Raw genomic sequence first — 21475 nt, 5'->3', positions numbered from 1 at the left:
TGTGTGTATATACATATATACATTTACATGTATGTAGAAAGAGACTTATGTAAGGAATTGACTCATGCAGTTATGGAGGTTGGCAAGTCCCAAAATGTGGAAGATGAGTTGGTAGGCTAGAGACCCAGGAGAGATGATAGTGTAGTTCCAGTCTTGAGTCCAAAGGCCAGAGAACCAGGAGAGCTAATTGTGTAGTTCTAGTTTCTAGTCCAAAGGCTGACAGACTTGAGACCAAGGAAGAGCTAATGTTTCAATTTGAGTCTGAAGGCCAGAAGAATTCTCTTACTCTTTGGGGATGAGCCTTTTTGTTCTAACAGGCCTTCAGCTGATTGGATGAGCCTCACCCACATTATGGAGGGCAGTCTGCTTTACTCAGTTTACCAATTCAGATGTTAGTCTCATCCAGAAGCATCTTCACAGAAACATCCAGAATGTTTGACTAAAGTATGTGGACACCTGTGCCCAGTCAAGTTGGACACACAAAGTTAACCATCACATTTAACCCAAATTCTAGTAATACTCCCTCGTCATTTTGACAGCTTTTAAATATCCTTGTGGAGGATGGGGAGAGGGTATTATTCTTGGTTAAGAACCACTACCTTTAGGTTATAAGACATTTAGCCTTCAGAAGTTCCTTATTAAAAACATTGATGTGTTACTAGAATGACTAGTGTCATTATCACTTTACCAATATTTTCTTTTTTTCCCTAAAAATTTGTTCTTAAAAATTTTAATGTAAAAAAAGATTTTGCCGCCTGCCGATGCAGGGGACACTGGTTCGTGCCCCGGTCCGGGAAAATCCCACATGCTGCGGAGAGGCTGGGCCCGTGAGCCATGGCCGCTGAGCCTGCGCGTCTGGAGCCTGTGCTCCGCAACGGGAGAGGCCACAACAGTGAGAGGCCCGCGTACCGCAAAAAAAAAAAAAGATTTTGGAGGAAAAATTTCTTTACTTTGGGTTATTTTTGTATATGCAGAATCTTTTTTAGTTTTAGCTGTATGTATTTGCTTACCTAGTTGTAATCCTAATATATTTTGTACTTTAAATAACATCTTTTCATGTTACTACATAGTGAATGTAATGGTAATCATAATCTATCAAGTGTACATTCCACAGTTTCTATCATTACAAGTAATATTGCAGAAGATATTTTCAAACATGTGGGCTTTCCATGCCCCCTCTGCTCCACAACCCTTTGCCCTCTCCCCTGTCTTTTTGGGGGTCATTTGCTTTCATGGACGTTTAAAAACTAACTTATTTTCTTGTTTAGTTAGCTAGTTATCAGAGATGAGAGGAAGATAAATTTAAGCATAGAGGTAGTGGGAAGTTAAAGATCTGGAACAGGAGCTGTGTAACTTGTTACATTTTTATATGTAGAAGGACTCGGAAACATAAGACTTTTCTTCCAGGAATGTCTGGTTAGAAGAAATGTTTATAATATATGGATAGTAGATAAGCAAACAAATATATTATGCTACTTACGTTAATTTTGATTTCCTATCTGCCTGCCCTTAATTTTAACCCTGCTTATTTCCATCCATCTGCACTTACATGTGCATTTTGTTAGATGAAGTAGGGGGAGAACAAACAAACTTTTCCCTCTCTAGTAGGATGTGAAGTACCAGAAATGCAGTTCATGCAGTGAATGAAAAAGTTATCTAAAAAACATAGTTTTGGGATCCCTAACTTATCCCCAACCTAACAATGGCTAATAGCCTTAACTGTGTATACTTTCTGGGAAAGAAACTGCACTGATTACAGATGATTTCAATAATGAAGAAAGTTGTATTCAAACCAATACGAATTTAGAAAAAAAGGGCAAAAAGTTTTTCTGTGATCTCAGTTGTGCCTTCATGATTTCAGTTTACCATTGTCTTATGAAAAGATGTTTTTTGCCTACATTTTATGTATATGTGTCTGTAGTTTTTTTAAGAATTAAAGATTTTTCTGAATAAACTCAATTTGTACAATTTTGATAAACTTGTAAACTCAGATTAGGAATTAATTATGAATGATGAATAATCTTGAATATAATTATACTTTGTATTTAGCAAACTTGAGTCTTAAATGTATCAAATACAAGACTCTAAAATTTTATATATGTGTGTGTATATATGTATATATATATTTTTTCTAGTATTTTAGATTTTGAGATAATGTAAAATATAAAATGAAGTCGGTTGAAAGAATGCTTTACAAAGTAGTCTACATTTAACATGGAAAAAAAAGATATGTAGTGTTAAGATGTTTTTATATTTTTTCAGCCAGTTTTAATAAATGTCTATGATATGCTTAGTTTTCTCTCAACAATGCCATATGGCACATATAGTATAAATTGTTATTTTGTCTGTGAAGAAAATGAGGCATAATTAGAGTAAGGAGCAAAGTTGGGACTCAGATTCATGACGTTGATCTTGCTTTAAGTGCTATGAAAGTCATAAATGGAACTTCCATTTGTCTCAAGCCACAGAGACAAATTTGAGCATGGGCCTTCATTATGATAAAGATACCTACTATTTATTGAGAGTTTCCTATGTACTAGACACTGTTCTAAGAGCTTATGTACTTACTTACAAATTATGCACATACACTAACACACATATAATATGTTACATACAGTATAAAACAAAAGTTTTAAAAAGATAATAAAAATGCTTAAATTTTTTATAATAGTACAGAAATATTCTCACTAAAACATATTGTGTGTGTGTATATTTATTTAGAGAGAGCAGTGTGATTGAATATGTTACCTTGTTTTTGAAATCTTGTTTTAAATTTATGATCCAGATGAAAGTCTGGTCTAAATTCCATTTTTAAAATTTAGATGTAATGCTGCTGCTGACTCACAGATATACTGATCCAAAAGGAACAAGTACTTCTTTTCCTGTAATAAGTCATTATACTGAATTTTCAGTCCCATTGCCAGTTATGTGAAGGCTTTTCCAGAACATTCTCTAGTGAATTTTTGTCTTCTCTAATACCAACAAATTGTTTTTGCAAATTAATCAGAAGATGTTGAATAAACACTTTTTTTAAAAAAGAGAAGAAAATCCCCTTCATTTGAATCACTGCTAACCAGATAGGAAAAAAATTCTGTTTTCAAAGTGTGTAAGTATACAGACATGAATATTTGTATAGATCAGAGGTCTGCAGCCTACAGCCTACAGCCAGCAGGGCAAAACTGGCCTATATATACTTTTGTACAGCCTAATGAGACAAGATTGGTTTTTACATTTCCAAATGGTAAGAGGTGGGGGAAAAAAATCAAAAGAGGAATATTTTGTGACATATGAAAACTATATGAAGCTCATATTTCAGTGCCAATGAATTTTTATTGGAATGGCCACATTCATTGTTTTACTGTCTATGGCTGCTTTCACACTGCAGCAGCAGAGTTGAGTAGTTACAATAGAGACCATATGGCTTACAAAGCTCAAACTACTTACTATCTGGCCTTTCTAGAAAGTTTGCTGACTTCTCATATAGATGATACTTATATCATTTTTCAGTTTCAGAATGAGAGTGATAGAAAAGTTTTCAAACTTTTTTGAATATATCCTTTGATGTCTTCTGTCAATTTGCTAAAACCTATGAATTACCATTTTAGATACTGCTCCTGCCTCATTCTAGCTCTTTTCTCTTTCCTTTTTGGACTCCAATAACATGTATGTTATACCTTTTCAACGTATCCCTTATATCTCTAGGGGACAAGTCACCCCAAATCCCAGCTCGCTTTCCTGGGTTTACCCGTTCTCCTGGATCTTGGTCCCCTGATTCTTCACTCTTTTGTTAGCTCTCTAATGTCTTCAAACTCATTTAAAAAAAATGTCCCACTTTAAAAAATTGTTCTCTGTAGGAAGTTTGTTTCAAGTTGCATAGTCCGCTATTTATGAAACCAGAGTCCATTTTCAAACATTTAAACAAATATTCTCTCCTTAGCACGAGTTACTTCTGTATTCATAGTTTAAATGTCACTTATCTTGGTGGGTCAGATAGATATGTTTATTATTTTGAAACTACCTGTCAAGTAGTGTTTTATTGACAGCGACATCACAGAAAAATCTAGCACAGCTGAAACATTTGTTATTTTTAAAAGAAAAATGCTTACCTCATTATTAAATTTGATAGCTCTTACAGACTTTGACACAAGATAACCAGCATAATTATGCATGGCATATTCTCACAATCTCATTATAAAGCATTGATAGTAAAGCTCCTCTTATTTAAAATAATATAATCTGTAAACTCACATTCATGGGCACGTACAAGCTGCAGTTCATTACAGTACTCTAAAAGCAAATGGACAAATGGGAGTGCCACCGTGGAATTCTGGTGTGGAGAACTTCTACTCTCCCCTGAACAGTCAACAGACCTAGTGAGGGTTCTGTTGTCAAATGATTAAATGTCTTTGAAGCTGATTTCCTTCCTTCCTTCCTCCTTCCTTCACTTCCTTCCTTCTCATGAACTATAAACTGAAGTTCTAAAATACATGTTCTTAAATCCTGGGGGATTATCTTGAGCACCCTGTATACTGTTCCAGTCTATTCTTATTCTTAATAGGGATTATTCCATACAGGAGAGTAAGCTTTTTAAAGTACAAGTAAGATCATGTCACTCTCTTCCTTAAAAAACCATAAGGCTTCATAGTGGATTTAGAATAAAATCCAGAATTTGTACTCAGATATTTTATTTGATTATTAGAATGTAATCAGAATGTAAGCTCCTTAAGAAAAGGGACCTTGTCTCTTTTCCCAGTGTATTATCAGCACCTGAAACAGTACCTCGTGAAGAGGTATCATGAATAAGTGTTTGATGAATAAATGATATATGAATAAAGGGGAATTAAATACCTAGAGTTTCATATTTGTGGTACTAAAAAGTTAAGATCTTATTAAAGGGTTAACTCTGATTTGCCTTTTTAGATTGCTCTGCACAAAATTGTCATTTAATATCATTTTGTGAATATTTTTATTGGAAGCTCTAAGATTTCTCAACTGTTATTCCTATAAACTGCAACATTATTGATGTGTTAATATTTTTACTTGTCCCTTCTGTATGCCTTTGCTGTGGGTAGTAATATGAATGAATTGTGTGTGTGTGTGTGTGTGTGTCTGTGTGTGTGTATATACCAAATTATAAAAACCTAACTGCAAAGAAGTTGGATTTGACATGTGGGTTATGTGTTTTCCTTCATCACATTTGCAGTCCTTACACAGGGATTGATGAGAATGATCAAACTCAACTTGGCTGCCTCAGTGGTAATATATGCTAAAAGAAGGTACCTATTCCTTATTCCTAATAGTTGGTCTGGCTGATGACAACTGCTATTTCAGCAGTTTACGCTGGATACTTAATTTCAGGCAAAATTTTGTTAGTGTATCTTTGCCTCAATCATAGACACATGTTGAAAGATTTTTGAAAACAAATGCTAAATACTTTGTTTCCAAAATTTGAGATGTTAACTTTTTCAGGAAGCTCATAAGATGGTGAGAGAAGCAAATGTCAAGCAGGCAACAGCAGAAAAACAGCTAAAAGAAGCACAAGGAAAAGTAAGTTGTTGCTGCTTTTAATACTATAAAATGTACAGAAATTAGTGATTACTATTTTAAAAATACCTTAACATTTATTAGATTTGTTCTGATTATAAAATCAATGCTTACTTTAGAAGATTTTTAAAACTACAGGAAACTATAAAGAAGAAAATAGGTACTACATATATATAATTAACAATGAATGTTTGGTGTCCATTTATATTAGAAGCAAATGATTTAAGGGCCTGTGAATCCCATGTATTATCAAAAGGATTACATAATCACATTTTAAAGTTAATATTTATTTTCTTAATTCACTAAAAAAAGCCAACTGAAATGTTATTAGATTTTACTATTTTAGGAACGAACAGCAACTAATCATAAGCTATTTTTTAATATATTTTGAAGATTTTGAAAATTCACATAAATGAAATGTTAGACATTTTGATAATTTAAAAAATTTCATCTGATGTGAATGGCAGCTGAATCCAGACTGTATGGAAACATCAAAAAACTTGGTTTAAAAAAAGAAAAACATTTGGTTTTACTTTCCTTTTATTAATCCATAGGAAATACAGATTAAACTTATATTTCATCTTTGAAAGTAACCAAATTGCTAACATTTGGCTGCATCTGTCATAAAACATATTCAGTGTATGTGACTGTGTTGATTTCTTTTCAAGATTGACGTACTTCAGGCTGAAGTAGCTGCATTGAAGACACTTGTATTGTCCAGTTCTCCAACATCACCTACACAAGAGCCTCTGCCAGGTGGAAAGTCACATTTTAAAAAGGGGCATACAAGAAATAAAAGTACAAGCAGTGCTATGAGTGGCAGTCATCAGGACCTCAGTGTGATACAGCCAATTGTAAAAGACTGCAAAGAGGTAACTCGTCCAGGACTGTCCCCTCTGACTCTGTTGATACTTATTAATTCTCATCACTGAGGTGTTGGTTATGATTTTTGCCAGCAAAATTTTTAGTACAAAATATTCAGTATTAAGATGGGGGAGGCTTTATCTAGAGCTGGCTGCTTTCAGGGATTCTTCATTTCCCTTCTCTACCTGGCTGACTTTGGAGTACCTGCTGGAAACTTGGTAAGTTTCTTAATCTCGATATTTCATTTAGGGAGCAAACTGTCATGTGTTGTATAAAGGAGAGTGGGTGGCTTTAATGATATGACTAGTCAAAATTTATTGCTAGGGTGCTCTAGCAAAATATGAATATAAGAATGCATGAAAATATTTAGGTGATTTTCTTGAAGAATGGCACATTGCTTTTACTTAAATTCTGGGAGAAGCAGAATTTTATATCAGTAAGGTAGTCCTAGAGTTCAGATAATTAAGCAACAAAAAATAGAACTAATGGTAGCCTTATCATTTTAAAAGATATGTTATAAAGATAACTGAGATAATAACTGGAAATATTTTGAGGGTTTTTTTTTTTTTTTTTTTTTTTTGCGGTACGTGGACCTCTCACTGTTGTGGCCTCTCCCGTTGCGGAGCACAGGCTCCAGACACGCAGGCTCAGTGGCCATGGCCCACGGGCCCAGCCGCTCCGTGGCATGTGGGATCTTCCCGGACCGGGGCGCGAACCCGCGTCCCCTGCATCACAGGTGGACTCTCAACCACTGCGCCACCAGGGAAGCCCCTTTATGAGGTGTTTTTGAGTAAAATAGTTTTTACTTACATATGATGAGAAAACATTTCCAAGGGGATTGATCACTAATTAATGAGCAGCCTTCTCCCATTTTTTTTTTAAAAGCTGTATTTTACATTGTGAATTCAAGTTCATCATTATTCATTAAGAAGCTGTGTGTGCTTGTTCAGATTTTTGCATGGAAGCCAGGAGTTTATTAAATTGAATAACCAAGGTTGTTACTTATTTTAATTGAATTGCATTTTTAGTTATTAATAAAAAAGATGCTAGTGAGAGAGAAGTTCAGTACTTGGTCAAATCTGAATGTGACAAAATCTAAAATTCACATTGGTTTCTATTAAATATTTAAGAAACTTTTTTAGTCATAACTTTAATTCTGATTTCTTTCAATTTAGATACTATTTTTTTTTTTTTGGCTGCGTTGGGTCTTCGTTGCTGTGCGCAGGCTTTCTCTAGTTACAGCGAGCAGGGGCTGCTCTTCATTGTGGTGCTCAGGCTTCTCATTGTGGTGGCTTCTCTTGTTGTGGAGCACAGGCTCTAGGCGTGCGGGCTTCAGTAGTTGTAGCACGTGGGCTCAGTAGTTGTGGCTCATGGGCTCTAGAGCGCAGGCCTAGTAGTTGTGGTGCACGGGCTTAGTTGTTCGACGGCATGTGGGATCTTCCCAGACCAGGGATTGAACCTGTGTCCCCTGCATTGGCAGGTGGATTCTTAACCACTGTGCCACCAGAGAAGCCCTAGGTAGCATTTTTCATTGCTTGGTACAACTTGTATTTTTGCTGTGGTTTCTCAGTGTGTGTAATTATGTACCTTTTTTCCCTATTGTCTACACTAAGAAAATTTAAATATTTTCTCATGGAAAATTTTAAAGTTTTGTTTTTAATTTACAAAATTCCTTAAAATATGAATAGACAGCATATAACTTTTTGCTTTCCACATATATCCTGTTTTCTAATACATGTGAAAAACTTGTCAAATAGTTTTATTAGACAGTGGAGACACATAAATTTGACTTGTGTAAGTCTTAGAAAAAGATCTAACAATTGGAAGGAAAATGAAACATGTCCATGTTTCTGCAGAAAATGTGATGGGGGCATTTGGTCATAACGTATCTTCTGAAAGCATTTAAAACACACGTGCATGCATGCACACACATGTAATGAGGCAAGGCTTTGAGATCAAGTCACTCTGATGTCAACTTTTACTGGTTTCTTGCTCTTTAACCTTGGTCAAGTTATTTTATTTCTCTAAACCCTAGTTTCCTTATCAATAAATGGAGATTATAATATTTATCTTGCTCGGCTTTTAGGATTAAATGTTTGTGAAATGCTTACCATAGTTCCTGACAGAGTCAGCTCTTAATAAATAAATTACTGCCTTTAAACTAGAATCTTTCCTTAGAACACTACTTACCTACTTTGAGCTTTATATCCATCAAAGGGTAGACTTTACAAAGAAAGTGAATTTGAAAATGTAAGTATTACTTATCTGCTAATATTTTTATCCTTTCACCTTTAGGTTTGATTCAAGGAATTTATGGATTGGGATGAAAAATATTCACATTGAGATTGCCATTATACACCTTAAAGGAAAGTCTGTAGGAAAGCTGGGGTACAGTCAGCCTTTTGTTACTTTTGTGTAGACTCCCTGCACATCTGGTTGAGCTGTGCTAGAGGCCATAGCTGCAGTCAGTGCTTCATTTATAGTGTATCCAGTGCTTCTGGCTTAGAGTGCCAGGCGGGTGAGAGACACTACTCTGTGTTTGGGTGGCTGTGGGTGGGTGTAGCTTTGTATGTTGACAGGTAGTGTTGAGCTGGGCTGAGGGAATCTGTAGAGAAGGATGCTTGGGAAAATTTATTAAATTGGATGGGTAGAGAAGGGACAACTGGAAGAGTGAATAGGAAGGTGGGTGCCAGCCTGGATTATTACCACTGATAATTCACATGGTAGATACTGGATGTTGAAATGCCAAAACAATCTAAATAAATGTTATATTTTAAGATAGTCTATTTAGGAGGCTATGTGTGTGCTGCTTTTAGTCTTGCAGCTTATACAGTAAATATTCTGGAAATTCTTTTGGAAATGCCTTAAGGTAATAGCAGAAGAATTGGTGTCACTTTTGACCCCAAACGAGGTTTCACGGTTTAGTCAGTCTCTGTTTATTCAAACATGTTATTTTTAAATTCTTTTTTTTAAAAAATTAATTAATTAATTAATTAATTTTTGTCTGTGTTGGGTCTTGGTTGCTGCGCGCGGGCTTTCTAGAGTTGCAGCGAGAGGAGGCTACTCTTCATTGTGGCATGCAGGCTTCTCATTGCAGTGGCTTCTCTTGTTGTGAAGCATGGGCTCTAGGCACGCAGGCTCAGTAGTTGTGGCACACGGGCTTAGCTGCTCCGCGGCATGTGGGATCTTCCAGGACCAGGGCTTGAACCCATGTCCCCTGCATTGGCAGGTGGATTCTTAACCACTGCGCCACCAGGGAAGCCCCTCAAACACTTTATTTAATTAACCTGGCTCCAAATTACTTTTTGATTATTTTCACAAAAGACTTATCATCTTTTATATTCAGAACAGTGTGCACTTGTGTCTTTTTTTTTTTTTTTTTGCGGTACGCAGGCCTCTCACTATTGTGGCCTCTCCTGTTGTGGAGCACAGGCTCCAGATGCTCAGGCTCAGCGGCCATGGCTCACGGGCCCAGTCGCTCTGCAGCATGTGGGATCTTCCTGGACCAGAGCACGAACTCGTGTCCCCTTCATCGGCAGGCAGACTCTCAACCACTGCACCACCATCTTAAGGGGAGCTCCAACATTACTATTGCACTTGTATCTTAAGGGGAGCTCCAACATTACTATTATTTTTTTTGGTGAGGTGGATAATAGTAGTGTCCTTAGACACCATAGTGGATACATCGAAAAGTGCCAGCTAGTCATTTGGGAGTTTGGATTGTTTTTTTAAAAGAAAAATCGCGGGGCTTCCTGGGTGGCGCAGTGGTCGAGAGTCCGCCTGCCAATGCAGGGGACACGGGTTCGTGCCCTGGCCTGGGAGGATCCCACATGCCGCGGAGCGGCTGGGCCCGTGAGCCATGGCCGCTGGGCCTGCGTGTCCGGAGCCTGTGCTACACAATGGGAGAGGCCACAACAGTGAGAGGCCCGCATACCGCCAAAAAAAAAAAGAAAAAAGAAAAGAAAAATTGCTGCAATGGGATATTTCTCAACCATAAAAAAGAATGAAATATTGCCATTTGTAGCAACATGGATGGACCTAGAGATTATCATACTAAGTAAGTTAGAAAGAGAAAGACAAATATGATATCACTTATATGTGGAATCTAAAAAAAGATGCAAATGAATTTATTTACAAAACAGAAACAGACTCACAGATGTAGAAAACAAACTTATGGTTACCAAAGGGGAAAGGACAGGGGAGGGATAAACTAGGAGTATGGGATTAACAGACATACATTACTATATATAAAATAAACAACAAGAATTTACTGTATAGTACAGGGAGCTATACTCAGTATCTTGTAATAACCTATAATAGAAAAGAATCTGAAAAATATATGTATAACTGAGTCACTTTGCTGTATACCTGAAATTAACACAATATTGTAAATCAACTATACTGCAGTTAAAAAAAAAAGAAAAATTACTACTGTGTATTATAACTAATCAAGAATGGTTCAATTCTTATTTTAAATAAAGAGTATTTCTTTTTCAGTAATATTTAAATTAGGTTTCAGTTTTATAAAGTTATTTTATGTTTGTACTTTTTAAAAAGTTATTTTGTATTTTCTTTTGTCAGGCTGACTTATCCCTGTATAATGAATTCAGATCTTGGAAGGATGAGCCCATAATGGATAGAACATGTCCTTTCTTAGACAAAATCTATCAGGAAGATATTTTTCCATGTTTAACCTTCTCAAAAAGTGAGGTAATTAAAAACAAATTTTAACAGAAATGCATTAGAGTTGTTCCTATACCTTTTACTAAGTCATGTTACATATTTTAATATCTCTTATAATAAATAAGTTATAAAGTGTCATATTTTGCCATTTTCTCCATTCCATATTAGGATCATAATAATTTCTTGGCATTCACTTACTGAACCTCTTTCCTTATTTTAGCAGAGGATCACTTATGCTGCAGTGTGTTGCATTGGAGTGAAGTATTAGATATGTAAGGGGATAGGACTTAATTTTTAGTCCAAGGTTCACTGCAAGGGAAGTTATGTACACTCTGAAGTGTTTGTTGGGTTTATCTGTATGTGATTAAAAAGAAGTCCTATTTAGTTTCTTCATCTTTAAAACAGGGGAAAAAAATGCCTTCCTTGCCTGTGTCACAGGATTGTTAAGTTAAAGTGAAGTGAATTAAGTAGATAGAAAAACTTAAAAAAAAATACCACATGACGGTATACAAATGTAAGGTCATAATTTTAATTTGTTCTTACATGTGGAAAGTTTGTCTACAAATATCCTGTTAATCAGTGTTTAAGAAAGTTAATCCTAAGAGTCTTATGTTAAGTCTTTAGAGGATTTAATTATATAACAGTAAATGCTATGATATGTCGATATGTTAGTCATTGTGGCTCTGGTTTTAGGTAGGCTGTTCAGTGTGAGTAATCTTGCCAGAATGAAATTTGTCTATTTCATCAATTGTTTATCAGTTACTGCCGTCTCCATCTGGGCATTTAATATTTGATAACTCAGTTCTTTTGTAGACTCTTGTGCACATAAATACATGATCAGTAAATATATAGCTATAATTAACACATATTGCTGTGTTATGAATGACAAATAGGAAAAAATAATGCATAAATTTAGCAAAATAAAGCATTAGGATATTCATTTTGAAGTGACGTTACCAGTGGATGTTAATTGTGGGTAAGGGGTGGTGTGGAATTAATGTCTTTAATCTCCTTCTAGATAATAAGAAAAGTTATTTAGCTATAACTGAATTGCCTTTCATAACAATGTTTGAATTATAAAAGAATTCAAACCGAGATTATGTGGTTTCTTTCTTTTTCATTAGCTAAGGCAAGTCTAGTGGACCTTGGGAGAAGTAATTTTTAAAAACCAGTTTATTATAGAATAGAATTTTTATATTTTCCTGCCAGCATAGCATTTAATACTTCTTTGTTTTTTTTGAAGTTGGCTTCGGCTGTTCTGGAGGCTGTGGAAAACAATACTCTAAGCATTGAACCAGTGGGACTACAACCTATTCGATTTGTGAAAGCATCTGCAGTTGAATGTGGAGGACCAAAGTATGTTTTCAAAACCATGTCTTAGGGAAGATACTGAGTTTTTAAATTTTTATGTGTTGTAGTTATTTAATGTTTTCTGGTTTTAAATGTTAAATCTCTTGTCAGTTTTCTGTTTAAAGTCTGTGCAGCCCAAAGACCAATCCCTGGGCAGTGTGGGGATTTCAAATTTAACATCAGTGGAGAGCCCTTTTAATTATAAACGTATATGTGGGATCCAGGTAGATCAGGTGTTAGAAACTTCTTTAAAAACCACATGTTATAATCCATTAGGTGATTATGAAATCTCTTTAGTGGGTCATAAGCAGGATTTTTGTTTGTTATACTTATATGTACAGCTATGTGTTCTGGGCTTTTGTGTAAATTATTTCTTTTTGAGGCTTGCCATCAAAAATAGTTTGAGAAGACAGTGAATTAGACCAAGTCTTACCAAGCATGAAAACAGGGTACCAGAAGGCTTGGTTAGTCCTCTCCTTTACTACTATCGTTATAAAACGTTCTCACTTTGGTAAATAAACAGCTCTGTCTCCCATATGTGAGAGATATCTGGCAGTTTTATACCTTCAGGGGTGACTCCCACATTTCGTAGCAGGGCAAGCTGTCTTCCAACTGGTCCTGGGAGGAGGAAAGACTGAAACCAACAGTACATAAAACATTTGCCACAGCTGTTTAAAAAACGACTTCAAAAGATTTTGAGGAAGCTGCTTAGTTGGTGGTGAAGAACTAGATCAGTATAGGGGACCAAAGAGCCCGAGAGAGCTCACAGCAAAAAGCAATAATTGAATCCCATCAGGCCGTTTTGAAGGCAGAGGTGGAAATAGCTGGTTGAGATTAACTACTAGGTCTGTTAAAGCCAGTCGTAGGAGTTGTATAGTTCTTGTTTCCTGTTATGCACGTCACACTCTCAGCAGCATCACACAGTGTTGGTATTTGGGTAACTTAATCTTGTATTTGCTCTGTGAGCCACACGTCTACCTAGAGTTATGTCCTGTTTGACACTCCCTGCCACACCTGTAGTATGGTGGCCTCTGAATTTTGGGGAAGAGATTTTCATTCCTAAATTCTATCCTTCAACAAACACCTGGGTATTTTTACCCTGGTCATTAATACTTTTTGTACTTTTAGTTTCTGTGTTATACCTTATTTTAAATATAGCAGTTTTTACTGCAGGATTTTAAATTTATACTTGCATTATATATCACACATTAAACATGTGCAAATATCAAATGATAACAAATCAGAGTCTCAGTTAAAGTAGATTTTTACAGTATTTTAGTCAAATAATTATACAGATTAGGTTTAGAGAATAATTTACATCGTTAAGAATATTGTTGTTCTTGTGGGAATGGGGCCAGAGACCAAGGTGTTTGTGGTGCATATTGTGTGGAGAATACTAAAGAAGACGTTGTCCTCTTTTATGAAACGTGAGGTATGGCTCTTGTGGATGAGGTTATCAAGATAAACACTAAACGAATGGCACAGTGCTCAGGGAATTTTGTGGAAGGCAAGATCATTCTACTGGTGGTGATCAGGGACTGTTCTTGGGATTTGATTTGATCTGGGCTTTTGAAGCATGGATGGAATTGGGGAGTTAAGGAACAGTACATATGACTGAATAAAGGAACAAGAAAAGAGTGTGTTCAGAAGATGGTGAGTGTATGGAGAGGGAAGATGTGAAAAAAAGGAATTAGAGGTGACTGATTAGAGGGATGCTGTGAGCTTTTGGAAATCAATAGGAAGGGCTCTGGTTTTGGAAACAAGATGATAGGTCTAGATTTAGACACGTTGACATCCCTAAGTGAAAATGGCAAGCAAGGATTCGAAATCTTGGGACTAGAGCTGTTACGGGATACTGAGGTAGTGTGGCATGTTAAAAAAAACATTGGAATTAGAGGTCAGAAGACTTAGTGTTGAATCCTAGCTCAAATAAAAATATATTGGCTTTAGAAATGAGATAACTTAAAACTTTTTTATTATTTTAAAAGTTGATACTTAAAACCACTTTACCTGAGTCCTTTCAAAATTAGAAAAATAGTAGACAAACAGGTATGTCTGCTTCCAAAAGGTGATTTTTATCAGTTTGATGGTTACTTTTTTCTCTTGTGTAAATTGTGCTTAAAATAGTATAGTTCCAAGGACTTTTACCACTTGTGCCTTAAATTTCTTGATTGTCTATCCTCCCCAAGCTAGTAGTTAGTGCTTTTAAATATTGCTATAGATCATTAAAGGAATTTTCTAATAAAGGAACAATGAGGCTAAATCTCTTTGAAAAGGTAAGAATTCTTTTGTGATTTGAATGGCCACTTCCAAAATTACCCTCTTTTAAATGCACATTCTCCATGTGTTTGCTTAATATGGAGGCACATTTGTATCATATTTCTGGTAAGTATAGCTGAAAATTAACATTCATTTAATATATTTTTCTTTATTATATAATTTATAATGTTGTATAAAATGCTATTGGCCACTTTATTTTACTTAGAGCTACACTAATTTTGCATTGACAAGGAATGATAGCTATCTTCAGTCAAGCTTCTAATTTAGGAGGTTGACACCTGGGCTGCTGTGAGTCCAGCCTGATCCTGTTGAGCAGTGGAGTGACAGGTGGCCTGTCACTTAACCAACAGTCATTGAATGTCTGCTGTGTGCCAGGCGCATGCTTGGTGCCAGGCATTTAAAGATGAATAAAATACATTTGCTGTTCTCAAGAGGCTTTCAGGGGGACTTCCCTGGCAGTCCAGTGGTTAAGACCCCGCACTTCCAGTGCAGGGAGTGCAGGTTCAATCCCTGGTTGGGGAACTGAGATTCCACATGCCAAGTGGTGTGGCAAAAAAAAAAAAAAAAAAAAAAAAAAAGAGGCTTTCAACCTAATCCCAGCCAGACAGCCCTCATACCAAATTTTACATGTTGTAGTATGCAAAGAGAAAGGTTGGTATGTCTAAATGTAGTGTACCCTTTGTGTAATTGTTAAGATTCAGTGTATTTGTACAGTAGCTTATTCCTTTGTACTTCTTAGGCCTAGGTGCCACGTTAAATGCATATATACCAACCCAACACACCAAAAAGTATCCCATCTGGAAGCTGTTCTCCTGCAAGCTGTCAATAACATGTTTTGAGACCTAAGCAGTCACTTTTAAGTTTTTTTCAACTGAGAGAGAAGTTGAAGTCCCAGTGGAAAGCTGAGAGCTGCCCTGCAGCTGATTACTCATTTGTAAATTTGCCCCAGGACATATATTAACACATTTAGCTTCTATTTCTAGAACCATGGTTAAAGCTATGCCTGTAAGCTTATACTAGAATGTAAGCCCCAAAGGGCAGGGATTTTGTCTTTTTCATCATTATAGCCCAGCATCGCAAAGTGCCTGGTACATGGTCGGTTCTCAGATATTAGTTGTCTTAATGAATATACAACTTGTCCAGAAGGTAGGGGCAAAATGCTTTTAATTTAAAAAACTAAAATTTATCCTTGTTTTACAGAAAATGTGCTCTCACAGGTCAGAGTAAGTCCTGTAAACACAGAATTAAATTAGGGGACTCAAGCAATTATTATTATATTTCTCCTTTTTGCAGATACAGGGTAAGTAATTTAACCACAAATTTCTTTTTTTAATTAATTATTTTTTTTATTTTTGGCTGCGTTGGGTCTTTGTTGCTGCATGTGGGCTTTCTCTAGTTGCGGCGAGTGGGGGCTACTCTTCGTTGTGCTGCGCGGGCTTCTAGTTGTGGTGGCTTCTCTTGTTGCAGAGCATGGGCTCTGGGCACACAGGCTGCAGTAGTTGTTGCTCATGGGCACAGTAGTTGTGGCTCAAGGGCTCTAGAGCGCAGGCTCAGTAGTTGTGGCACACGGGCTTAGTTGCTCCTCATTAACCACAAGTTTTAATAAAGCTTGCTTTGATGTGAGATATTTGACTGTTTAACATTTTTTTTTCTTTTTGGCCTAGATCACTTCTGTATGTAACTTTTTCACGTATATTCGATATATTCAACAGGGACTTGTGAAACAGCAGGATGGTGAGTGTTCTTAATTCATTATAAAATATTTGCATGAAAGTTCAGTAAAAAGTATAGAACAAAATAGTAAGCGCAAGCAGACTTTATTATTGGTACATTTATATAGAATCTCTTTTGTAGGTCTAATAAAATGTGTGAAGAATTTGGGAACAAATGCATCTTTTAAACATGTTGTATTTAATCCTTATATTTGCCTCATTTTACTCTAATTTTGAGTTTTAAGCAGGATCAGTTTTAACTTTTAAGGGGTATATGATAAACCAGATGGTAAGTGTGAGAGGAGCATAAAGCCCATTGAATTTACTCCTTAAGAAATAAAAATGAACAAGCTCTAGACATGGTCAGATTTATTTTATTTTATTTTATTTTATTTATTTTTTAATAGATTTTTTATTTTTGGCCATGCCACGTGGCATGTGGGATCTTATTTCCCTGACCAGGGATCAAACCCGTGTCCCCTGCAGTGGAAGTGCAGAGTCCTAACCACGGGACCACCAGGGAATTCCCCAGATTTATTTTAATTACTGGAACCCACAAGGCACTAACAATAAATTTTTTTCTGTATTTTCTACTTTCACGTGTAAGTTAATAAAGCAGTCCTGAGCATAATTCTGAGTGGAATATAGATTACTGTGTTCTAAATCAACTGAGACATGCGGATGATATATCCAGGATAGTCAGCCCAGGACTCTGCTGGATATTTTTTTTTTTTTTTTTTCTTGCGTTATGCGGGCCTCTCACTGTTGTGGCCTCTCCCATTTGCGGAGCACAGGCTCCGGACGCACAGGCTCAGCGGCCATGGCTCACGGGCCCAGCCGCTCCGCGGCATGTGGGATCTTCCCGAAACGGGGCACGAACCCGCGTCTCCTGCATCGGCAGGCGGACTCTCAAGCACTGCGCCACCAGGGAAGCCCTGCTGGATATTTTTTAATGTAGTCTTTCATGGCATTTTTAATGTAGTCTTTCATGATTACTTATGGTTTTATAGCTGAATGTCTTAAATACCAGGCATAGAAACTAATATGACCTGACAGCTCAAAAGCAGTGTTTTGTTTTGTGTTTTTGTTTTTGTTTTTTTTTAAAATATGTATCATTTTTTTAAAACAGAAATAGCAGATACTAGGCTAGGGACAAGTCCACGCCAATTTTGTATTTGAAGTTGTGGGAAATTTTCCTGTTTTTATTTTTCTAAACACTGAAAATTTTCTTATACTTAAAAACTAGTAGATGCCTACTATCTTTCTGTCATGTAAACCAGTGAATCTTAATTCTTTGGAAAAATCAGTCGTGTTGATGAAAACTTAGTTTAGCGTTTTCAAGCTCTAGTACGTTGAAAATAGTCATTTATTTATAATCCCATATAATTAGGTTTTAATGCATAAAAGAAAAGGGGTGAAACCTGTCTCTAATTAACGTTGAATTTCAAAAGGCCACAGAGCATAAAAGCAGTCTTTAAACTATACAGTACTTTTTATGACTTTAATAAAATTTAAATCTTTTTGAATACCTATTGGTAGATTATATGATTTAAGCTGAAGAACAGATGGTTTGTGTTAAGTTGTCAAGCATATTTTTTCTCCATGTTAAAGAAAGAAGTTTTATGTAAAAGAATGAAATTAGAGCACTCCCTAACACCATACACAAAAATAAACTCAAAATGGATTCGAGACCTAAATGTAAGACTGGACACTATAAAACTCTTAGAGGGAAACATAGGAAGAACACTCTTTGACACAAATCACAGCAGGATCTTTTATGATCCACCTCCTAGAGTAATGGAAATAAAAACAAAAACAAATGGGACCTAATGAAACTTCAAAGCTTTTGCACAGCAAAGGAAACCATAAACAAGACCAAAAGACAGCCCTCAGAATGGGAGAAAATATTTGCAAATGAATCAACGGACAAAGGATTAATCTCCAAAATATATAAACAGCTCATGCAGCCCAATATTAAAGAAACAAACAACCCAATCCAAAAACGGGCAGAAGACCTAAATAGACATTTCTCCAAAGAAGATATACAGATGGCCAAGAAGCACATGAAACGCTCAACACCACTAATTATTAGAGAAATGCAAATCAAAACTACAATGAGGTATCACCTCACACCAGTTAGAATGGGCATCATCAGAAAATCTACAAACAGCAAATGCTGGAGAGGGTGTGGAGAAAAGGGAACCCTCTTGCACTGTTGGTGGGAATGTAAATTGATACAGCCACTATGGAGAACAGTATAGAGGTTCCTTAAAAAACTAAAAATAGAATTACCATATGATCCAGCAATCCCACTACTGGGCATATACCCAGAGGAAACCATAATTCAAAAAGACACGTGCACCCCAATGTTCATTGCAGCACTATTTACATTAGCCAAGTCATGGAAGCAACCTAAATGCCCATCGACAGACGAATGGTTAAAGAAGATGTGGTACATATATACAATGGAATATTACTCAGCCATAAAAAGGAACAAAATTGAGTCATTTGTTGAGACCTGGATGGATCTAGAGACTGTCATACAGAGTGAATAAGTCAGAAAGAGAAAAACAAATATCGTATATTAACACATGGATGTGAAACCTAGAAGAATGGTACAGATGAACTGGTTTGCAGGGCAAAAGTTGAGACACAGATGTAGAGAACAAACATATGGACACCAAGCGGGGAAAACCGCGGTGGGGTGGGGATGGTGGTGTGCTGAATTGGGTGGTTGGGATTGACATGTATACACTGATGTGTATAAAATTGATGACTAATAAGAACTGCAGTATAAAAAACAAACAAAAAAACAACTAATACTAAACTTTCTTTGAGTTATTTGTATGGAAATATGTTAATATAAATGTTTCAGACATTACATGAAATTTCTAAAAATCTTATATGTGCTGCTATAATGTTATAAGTCATAATTCTAGTTATTACTTTAAATGTATATCTCAGAAACAACTAAATTTCCTTGTCAGTTGCATTATTATGAACTTTCATCAGATCTTTAACCATGGTCATTTTTAAGTCTTTCGTCATTTACAGACAGTTCTGGGTGTACTCTGATGCTTTTGCAAAAATGTTCCTATAAAAGAGTTTCATCTTCAAGGAATTCATGGGAAAGACTCTGACAAGTACAGGTTTCTGGTAACTGACTATACTGCTGAACTGAATGAATAAGCATTTTCAGAACTCTAATGGAAAACTGATGAACTCATTAAAGTGCTAACAAAAGATCAAGATGGAAAAAAAAATTAATTACATGGGAGTGAGTGAACTGATGAGGAGGACTATAAATTTTGTGACTTTCTGTTTGAATAAAAAAAAAGAAAAGAAAAAAAGTTTTTGTAGGGAAGAATGAAAGGTACTCTACTTTGTGAAAACAGGAAGAAGGGATCATGAGTGGTTGTGGTGATGGTGATAAAAGTGATATCTTGTCTGGTTCCTCTTACTCTTTCACTTCACAGCATTTGTTACACATTGTATACTGAGTGGGTTGGTAGTAAATTATTGTTAATTTTACAATCTGTTTATTATCTGTGCCTTGTGCTAAAAAGGATTTAAGGCAGTTAAATATAAAGCAGGGTTCCTCAGCCTTGGTACTATTATTATTTTAAACTGGATAATTCTTTGTTGTGGGAGGCTGTCTTGTGCATTGTAGGATGTTTAATAGCATCCCTGGGCTTTACTCACTAGATGCTAGTAATGAAAAATGTATTCAGACATTGCCAAATGCACACCTGGGGACACATTATCCCAGGCTGAGAACCACTGAGCTAAATCAGTCTACTCTGATCATATGTCGGAGAGAGACCTTTTATTATCTAAAACATAGAGCAAATTTCTTCCCACTTATAGAGGGGACTTTCAGAAGCACAGATAATTGAAATTTACAGTTCATCCTCTGCATTTATTTTTATTTCTAATTGAGCCATACACAAAATCTTTACCTATTATTACTCACAAAGAATGTTACTAAGTTCTCTGGACTGTCTCTTGTTTTCCTTTTTTTCCTGTTTACTCTGTTGGTTTTAATGAAAAGTGAAAAATGGCCAAGATACAGCAAACTATAGCAAGAAGATGCATAAGTTAGATAATAACTCTTGTGTAATTGAGCACTGAGTGTAGTTACTCAAGAAGGCAGCAGCATTGCCAGTTACTCAGGACACTGAGATGCCTACCTTCTTTGGGGCTAAAATGGTAGTCAGTCATTGATGTATCTAACAAATCGTTGTAGCAAAATTGGTAAATACTGCTTATTTATTCATAAAACTGGGATGCTCACAAGTACATGGAGAAGTTAGTGTGAAGCAGTGATAGTATGTCTAAGCATTAGGTACATCATTAGGAGATGCCCAACTGACATTTCAGCTGATCTTAAATTTTCAGTGAAACAGATTAAAAATAATTAAGATAATAGTTTATGATTTATGTGTTTCTCTTTTCTGTTCGTATAGTTGATCAGATGTTTTGGGAAGTTATGCAGTTGAGAAAAGAGATGTCATTGGCAAAGCTGGGATATTTCAAAGAGGAACTGTGATGCTCTGCCTGGGACCATGCATGAACCTCCCTGAAGACCTGGAAAATGACTGAATATTTTTATGGTTACTTGATATTTATTTCCTTTCAAGAAGTGGGTCCAAGACTTTTTCCCTCTTTTGCAAATTACACTGAGAAGTACTATGATTTCTTTTAAACTGACCTATGCTGTGTTTGCTTATTCTTTAGTTGAACACACTATGAAGAATTACAGGTGTACTAGTGATTGTAATTTATAGTTGCAAAAAAAAGCTAAATAAATAAATATTAGATTGAGTGTATTTTTGCTTTCTCTTCTAGCTCTGACATGATATATAGGGTCAGCTGAATATATTGAATTGTAGTTTTCAAACTTCATAGCAGCCTGCAAAAGACAAGAAGGGTAAGTGAACAGGATCAGCTTCCTTCCCCCCAACTACAATGACTCTGTTTTTGTCTGTTTTATATGTTAGGATTGAAAACAAAGATTTTATTTAAAGAAAGATTTCTTCTGA

The 21475-nt window shown here is 36.0% G+C and overlaps 1 protein-coding gene across 4 annotated transcripts in view; it reads left to right on the top strand.

Moving 5' to 3' along the window:
• RAB3IP (RAB3A interacting protein) overlaps window positions 1-21257 on the top strand; it is a 49993-nt gene extending 28736 nt beyond the window's left edge. For 2 of the 4 annotated variants that reach the window (XM_007463547.1, XM_007463546.1), the window contains exons 5-10: window positions 5470-5547; window positions 6213-6416; window positions 10990-11118; window positions 12335-12447; window positions 16386-16455; window positions 20900-21256. In XM_007463547.1, coding sequence (XP_007463609.1) covers window positions 5470-5547; window positions 6213-6416; window positions 10990-11118; window positions 12335-12447; window positions 16386-16443 — 582 coding nt within the window. In that variant the 3' untranslated portion in view covers window positions 16444-16455; window positions 20900-21256. Of the gene's footprint in view, window positions 1-5469; window positions 5548-6212; window positions 6417-10989; window positions 11119-12334; window positions 12448-15921; window positions 16022-16385; window positions 16456-20899 lie in introns of all 4 variants that reach the window. The other 2 variants (XM_007463545.1, XM_007463544.1) reach the window with 2 other exon arrangements.
• The last annotated feature ends 218 nt before the right edge of the window (window positions 21258-21475 follow it).

The sequence above is a fragment of the Lipotes vexillifer genome, unplaced genomic scaffold (assembly GCF_000442215.2).
Source record: "Lipotes vexillifer unplaced genomic scaffold, Lipotes_vexillifer_v1.1 scaffold602, whole genome shotgun sequence".
In the NCBI taxonomy this organism is placed as follows: Eukaryota; Metazoa; Chordata; class Mammalia; order Artiodactyla; family Lipotidae; genus Lipotes; species Lipotes vexillifer.
This window is presented reverse-complemented; position numbering and strand designations above follow the sequence as displayed.